Source organism: Mandrillus leucophaeus, unplaced genomic scaffold (assembly GCF_000951045.1).
Source record: "Mandrillus leucophaeus isolate KB7577 unplaced genomic scaffold, Mleu.le_1.0 Scaffold35, whole genome shotgun sequence".
Lineage (NCBI taxonomy): Eukaryota > Metazoa > Chordata > Mammalia > Primates > Cercopithecidae > Mandrillus > Mandrillus leucophaeus.
This window is the reverse complement of record NW_012103698.1, coordinates 323,693-331,370: the sequence shown is the minus strand read 5'-3', so window position 1 is coordinate 331,370 and position 7,678 is coordinate 323,693. Positions and strand designations below refer to the sequence as shown.

At 42.8% G+C, this 7,678-nt stretch overlaps 1 protein-coding gene across 1 annotated transcript in view; it reads right to left on the bottom strand.

The window, feature by feature from the left end:
• The window catches only part of TGM7 (transglutaminase 7), a 44,068-nt gene that overhangs the window by 17,904 nt on the left and 18,486 nt on the right, over nucleotides 1–7,678 (bottom strand). Inside the window, exon 2 of the mRNA XM_011989332.1 lies at nucleotides 6,091–6,170. Within this exon, the coding sequence (XP_011844722.1) occupies nucleotides 6,091–6,170 (80 nt within the window). The remainder of the gene's footprint in view (nucleotides 1–6,090; nucleotides 6,171–7,678) is intronic.

The following is a 7,678-nucleotide window of genomic DNA, read 5'->3' as shown; positions in this document are numbered from 1 at the left end:
AGAGGCAGGCGGATCACGAGGTCAGGAGATCGAGACCATCTTGGCTAACACGGTGAAACCCCGTATCTACTAAAAATATAAAAAATTAGCCAGGCGTGGTGGTGGGCGCCTGTAGTCCCAGCTACTCGGGAAGCTGAGGCAGGAGAATGGCGTGAACCTGGGAGGCAGTGGTTGTAGTGAGCCGAGATCGCGCCACTGCACCCCAGCCTGGGCGACAGAGCGAGACTCTGTCACACACACACACACACACACACACACACACACACACAGTCAGAAAGCAGCTGGCCTCAATCTGGTTGGAAACTGGTTGCCTCTTATTTGCTCCTAAGGGGCCTAAAGTTTTCATAGCAGGACCACTGAGCCTTCACAGAAAGCCTCTCCTTCCCATACACAGCTCCCACCCTGAATGATCATAGATCCAAAAGAGACAGGAACACACAGGAGGAAACAGGACTCAGGGTAGCCTTTTCCTGGCTGCTGTTTGTAGCTCAAAGCATAGTTCCTAGGGACAGCCAACTCAATTTTCCCCTGAGCCAGGTTTATCTTAGTTTGGGAAAGAAAGGAGAGGAGGAGGAAGGAAGATGTCTTCTTCTCCAGAGGCCCAAGGTTGCAGTGGCATGGAGAAAACTCATTCTCCATTGGACACTCAGGTTTTCTTTTTTGTTGCACTCCACTGAAGTGCTTCTCATGTCAAAGAGACAATGACTTAAGAAAACAAAAGGAAGGCTTTCAAAAGCAGGAAAAGAAAGCCAAGAGGATCAGGAAGAGTCTCAACAAAGCAGAAAATCAAGCAGAATCAGTTAGTCAGCACCCACAAGGCCTTCTTGACTTGGCCACAATCCCACTGGAGTTAATGACATGTGGAGTAAGAGGAGAGTTAAGCCCCAGCCACAAGACTCCTGGTACTTATTTGACTAATACAAAGACAAGGGTATAAAAGGATCAAAATTTATCCTAATGTATTATCAGCCTTTTAAGAAAAAGGAGACAGGCCGGGCACAGTGGCTCACAGCTGTAATCCCAGCACTTTGGGAGGCCGAGGCGGGTGGATCACAACGTCAAGAGATCAAGACCAGGCCGGGCGTGGTGGCTCAAGCCTGTAATCCCAGCACTTTGGGAGGCCGAGACGGGCGGATCACGAGGTCAGGAGATTGAGACCATCCTGGCTAACACGGTGAAACCCCGTCTCTACTAAAAAATACAAAAAACTAGCCGGGCGAGGTGGCGGGCGCCTGTAGTCCCAGCTACTTGGGAGGCTGAGGCAGAAAAATTGCTTGAACCTGGGAGGCGGAGGTTGCAGTGAGCCAATGGGGCCACTGCACTCTAGCCTGATGACAAAGCAAGATTCCATCATAAATAAATAAATAAATATAAAAGAAAGCCTTAAAACATAAATGCCTTTGACCCATGAACTTCTCGTCTAGGATTTTTTTAATTAAAAAATAATAATTTGTGTAGAAAAATTCAGCATAAAAATGTTCAGTGCAACCCACATATCTTACAGTAGGAGTTGGCTACATACACTTGATTCCTCTCATTTGATGATTCCAACTGGATTCCAACAAAGAGGGCACCAACAGCAGCCAAAAAAAAGGAGCAAAGATTAGAGAGAGGAAATTCACAAGACATTAGAAAGGAAGGTTTCTTTAAAAGACTAAAAATTAGTATGTACAGATTATGTTTAGGTGGTGAAATGATGGAAATTTTCTTTCCTTTAGGTTTTTTGGCGTTTCCCAAGCTTTTACTTTGAACAGGTATTCCTTTTGTGTTGAGGGGAAAGTGCTACTTTGATTAAAGGCAGGCTTTCGAGCAGGAGTGGCAGGATCAAAGCTGTACTTTAGGATTAATTCAACTGTGGCATTTAGCCCAGACCAAAGGGGAAGAAGACAAGGGTGGGAAGGGCAGCGAGAACCCTATCACAATGATCTAAGCCAAAGGCTCATGAGGACCTAAACACAGGTGTCGGTAAGAGGAAAAGAAGGACCACCATATGTGTGCAAAGGGCTGGCATCCCTGGGCATATGGCAGGCTAATAAATACTTATTGAAATATTTTGAATTGCAGGGCTTCCTAAGGCCCCAGCTAGGGTGGATGAAGAATGGGGTCAGTTAAAGGAATCAACTGCCAACAAAGTCCCAGGTAGTCAGGTTAGTGGTGAGGCTGGAACGCTCTAGGTGGAGACAACAAAGGGCAAATTCTATCCTGTGCAGCTGGCACGGAGTTGGCACCTGCCACAAAGCGCCAGGCGGACTCAGCTCCTGCCGTTCTTCTGTCTTTGTTTCTGCATTTATTCTAGCTTCTTTTCTCTTTCCACTTCTCATTATTATTGTCCATTTTTAGGACTTTTACATATACTTTATTCTTTTTATTTCTTCCTTTCTTACAAAATGTGAAAGAGTATAATCTGTGTGAAAGCATATGAAGAGATTCCTATAGGAGATCACTGCCGTATTCTGTGCCTCTTTTAGTGTGCAAGAATAAAAATGTCTTACTTAAAAGTTCCAGTCCAAACTCCTTAGCCAAGCATTCCAAGCCCTTCACAATGTGGTCCCAACATATCTCTCCAATCTTATCTCCCACTAGCCCATAAATAAACTGCTTCACTTGTACTATGGCCTCCAAATAGACCATACTCACATCTACCTCTGACAGCCCCTGCCCCTTCCCTAATCTCTTTGTGTCTCCATTGTACCCATTCTTCAAACAAAACCCAGCGGCCACTCCTCCACAAAATTCTTCCCAAGCATCTCAGAACATACGGAATGTTCTCACTTGCAACACCAGTTGAATATCTAGTTAATACTAAGTGTTATGGAACTCCAGTCTTTATATGCATCATCTCCTGCTATCCCTGTAACTACCCAATTTGATATTATCAGCCCCATGTTACAGGTAAGTAGGAAGATGATCGGCAAAGTTAATTAACTTGCCCAGTGTCACCTACTTAATTAAGTGGCACAATTGGCATTTAAACCTAGACAGTTTGACTCCAGAACCTAGTTCTTAACTTCTGGCTTGTGGTATTGGTCTGAAGGTTTTCAAACTTTTTTTTTTCCAAGTAAGTGAATATTGTGCTTTCTTCAAATGAAAACATAATAAAAGACTTAAGAGGAACTTCTCTAGTAGGAGAACCGGGCGGGGGTTCTGCCCACCCCCAGGCTTCTCTGCAGAGCCCTAAGGATCCAAAGAACACAACAAAAAGCACAGCTCCCTCTCAGCCTCCTCAGTCTAAGATGTCAAGGAGGGCACAAGCCCTCAGGCAGCTCAACAGGTTGGGACAGAACCAGCTCCAGGACCCACTCGATCTGTCGCCCTGTTCTGCAATTTCCCGGACTCTGAACCCCTTATTATTCAGTTAATCACTTACTACTACGGTATTTCCTTGAAACATTATTTTCATTTAATGGTGTCTACATGATTAACTATATTGTTCGATTATTTACACCCAGTACCCAGCAATTCAAATAGCTGCTGGCGGGAGAAAGTGTTCTCCAGCTGGCTGCACAAGTTAAAGTCTTAGGTCTTTTGCCTCTTAGGCAACAAAGCATTGCTACTCATAATATATAAAAATGGCTATAATGTTAAGAAGACAGTCTTGCTATAATAATAGCAAGAAATGCAAGCTAAAACAATCATGAGATTCATCTTTGATCCATTCAAAAATATTTAAACGAGTAACGATAACCTACTTTGCTGAGAGCCTATGGAAATGGACTGTCTCATATACTGATGGTGGGAGTGTAAATTCATGTGGACATTTTAGAGACAATCAGTTGACATCCATCAAAACTTCAGGTGGATATTGCTTCGCTCCAACAGTTGTTCTTTTAGAAATCTTACTTATAAAAAATATTTACACACATATACAAAGTTATATCAACAGGGAGATCATTGCAGCATTGTTTATAAGAGTAAAATATTAGAAACAATCTAAATTGCCACCAATAGGAGACAGTAACAAACTAAGCAAATTAATAAATTCATTAAAGAAATTGTGCTTATATGCCCAGAATGGAAAATTACAATAATTACAAATTTTTGATAGACCAATATGCACTGACATGGGAAGATTTTTAAGATACGTGATTGTTTTTAAAAAGCAGGTCATCAAATAATATATACAATCTGTTTGTGCAAAACAAACCATTTTAGGTAATCTAGTGTTATTTGGAGGCAGTTGATCAAATTGCTAATGGGGCTTTCCTATGGCAAGGGAGCAGGAGTGAAAGTATATAGGTATGTAAAAGGAAACTTGAGCTTTTTAAAATACTGTGTGAACTTTCAGCTTTTTATAATAAGTATATATTTTGTGTATTCGTTGTTTAATTAAAGTATGCAGTTTTAAAAGATAATATAACTGTTTTAGACTTATTCTAGTTGAGGATAGCCAAGGAGAAAAGGTATGCTAAACTCTAGCACTAAAGTACCCTGGAATCTAGCACATGACGAGCTTCTTGAGCCTTCTCTATCAAACTCTGGCTTGCATTTAAAAACCATTTATCTCTCTATTTTTATTTTTTGTTTGTTTGGGACAGAATCTCATCTTTTTCTCCCAGGCTGGAGTGCAGTGGTGCGATCTCAGATCACTGTAGCTTTGACCTCCCAGGCTCATGCAATCCTCCCACCTCAGCCCTCCGAGTAGCTGGAACTACAGACGTGTGCCACAACACCCGGCTAAGTTTTGCATTTTTAGTAGAGACAGGTTCTCACCATGTTGGACAGGCTGGTCTAGAACTCCTGAGCTCAAGAGATCCACTTGCCTTGGCCTCCCAAAGTGCTGGGTAAGCCACCGTGCCCAGTGTGAGACACAGTGCCTGGCCATTAGAACATGATACATGCTTTAGAACATTATTTTAAGACATACATGGCCGGGTGCGGTGGCTCACGCCTGTAATCCCAGCACTTTGGGATGCTGAGGTGGGTGGGTCACCTGAGGTCAAGAGTTCAAGACCAGCCTGACCAACATGGCGAAACCCTGTCTCTACTAAAACTACAAAAATTAGCTATGTGTGGTGGCGGGCACCTATAATCCCAGCTACTCGGGAGGCTGAGGCAGGAGAATCCCTTGAACCCAGGAGGCAGAGGATGCAGTGAACCGAGATCACGCCATTGCACACCAGCCTGGGCAACAAAGGGAGACTTCATCTCAAAAAAAAAAAAGAAAAGAAATACATGACCCATGTTTAGTGCCCTCCCTGGCAGGCCCCGTGTGTCGGGCAGGCTGGCCCAGCCTGCGGGGGCCTGTTCTTCTCACTCCCAGCAGAGGAGTGGGCAGGATTCTGAAGGGATCAAAAAAGGGGCCTGAGCTCAGGGATCGGGGCAGCAGCTCTCAGTGAGGCCCTGAGAGTCAGGGAGAAGCTGGACAAGGGAGAGGTCTAGGGTCTGAGAGGGGTCCTCCCACAGCTTCAGAGTTGGCCATAGAAATAGCCTCACAAGCACCCAAGGACACCTGGTGGCAGGGGCCAAGCTCTTTTTGAGGCTCCTCAGACTTCCCAAGGCCGTTTCAACCCCTAAGGTTTTAAATAAAAGGCTGTTCACAGCTTCAGAAAAGAAAATGAATGGCAGTAGGATTTGTGCCCCAAGGTCCAAATGCAGATGGAGAAGTGAGAAGGAGCCAGACTGCACAATGAGCCACCAACCATCAATTCAGGCTCTCCTGCTGCTTCCCTACATCCTCTACCCTCTCCAAACTTTTCCCCTCTCTTGGCTTAGTGCCTCCAAAAAGGTAAGTCGATTCTCAGTACTCACCCTGATCCATCTCCCTCCTTCTCCTGTCGGTCAAAGCCCTTCAACTAGTCACCAGTACGATTCGAGATCTAATTGCCTCTTGAGCATTTACAGTCACCCTACTAGAACCTTCCCTTCCATCCCTGAGTCAGGTGGGGCTGCCACTTCCTCCTCCTCCCACTACTCTTAAATTTCCCGTTGTTCCAGGTGCATCTTGGTATAAGGAAAGGAGCTTCTGACTTAAGCCTTGTAAAAATGTGCTGAGGGATTTGTTTCTGTGGCCTTCTTTTTGAGCTGAGAAGACTCCCAGGTGATGTGGATGGCAAAGCTTGGCTTGAAGCTGTTCCCTTGTGCTTCTGTCACCTGAAGTCCTGGGATCCAATTCGATCTAAGCCAGCTCGGTCTGGCTTCCCCTGACCATATGGGTGTTGGGTAAGAAAGAGCTAAGGAAGGTCATAGAAAAAGAGTCATGAAGAAAGGTTTGCACAGCCCATCAGGACCCAGAGAGCTTTGCATCTGGAAGAAAAACAAAGCACACTGAAATGGTGACTTATTAATGCTGCTGATTAAAAATGAAGTTGACAAAGTTTCCAGTGACAAGAAAAACGCCCATAATGTGATATTAACTGGAGGGAAAAAGTAGGATAGGAAAACAGTGCAGTTGTTCTCACTCATATGTGGGACCTGAAGAAGTTGAGATCAGAGAAGCAGAGAGCAGAATTGTGCTTAGAGGCTGGGAAGTGTGGGTGGGAGCGGGGATAAAGAGAGGTTGATTAAGGGATACAAAATTACAGCTAGATAGGAAAACTAGGTTCTAGTGCTCTTTAACACTGCAGGGTGATTATATTTAATAAGAATTTATTGCATATTTTCAAATAGCTAGAAGAGAGGTTTTTGAGTATTCCCAACACAAAGAAATGATCAATATTTGAGATGATGGATATGCTGATTACCCTGATTTGATCATTATACATTGTATACGTGTATCAATATACATCAGAATGTCACTCTGTACCTCATAAATATGTACAATATTACATGTCAATTAAAAATAAAATAATTTCTTAAAAAACAGTGTAGTTTTAACAGTGTAAAAAATGTTATTTATGCAGATAGATCCATTTTTAAAAGATGGAAGAAAATGTAATAAACTGGCTAAGAGCAGTGAGATTGTAAATGTGTGGTTTTTAAAAATATATTTTACTGAATTTTTTAAAAATTCCACAGTGGGAGTGTAAGATGTTTTTAATTAGGGAGAAAAAAACCATTTTTTTTAAAGAGAAAGAAAAGGAATAGGAAGATCGTGGCAGAATATCTAGACACGTGTCTATGTGTTTCCCAGATTCAAAGTTTAAAGAGAGAAGTGCCCATTCAGCACTCCTGGAGGAGGAACTTAGTTTGGTCAAAGAAAAAGTGCTGCAGACAGAAAAAAATTAAAGCTACTTACACATTTACTAATTATTGTCAAACGTATGTAAGAGCTTCCTAATTCCCTGAGTTAATCTGTGTGATTCATTCATCACAAATTCCTACATCGATTGTAACCAAAGCTTTCGGTCACATCCTCTGCCTCTTTTAACATGTCGAGTGTTTTCACGAAATGATGGTCAGGTGAACACATTAAACTCACTAATTACCCGGTGTTCACTGGGCACCCTGTGGACTTTATTTTGTTAAAATTGCTGTGCCTTGGCTCAGAAAAATACCTGATTACTGCTGCCAAGAATCTTTTATAGTAGAAATATATGCTCTTTTGAGGAAGGCAGATGTTTTTAAAACAACTTTTTTTCATAGTAAGAGTTCTAATTCATAAATTAAAGATATTTTGAACATAGAATTGGTTTTGTTTTTGTTTTTGAGACAGAGTCTTGCTCTGTCACCCAGGCTGGAGTGTAGTGGTGCAATCTCTGCTCACTGTACCTCCGCCTCCCAGGTTCAACTGATTCTCCTG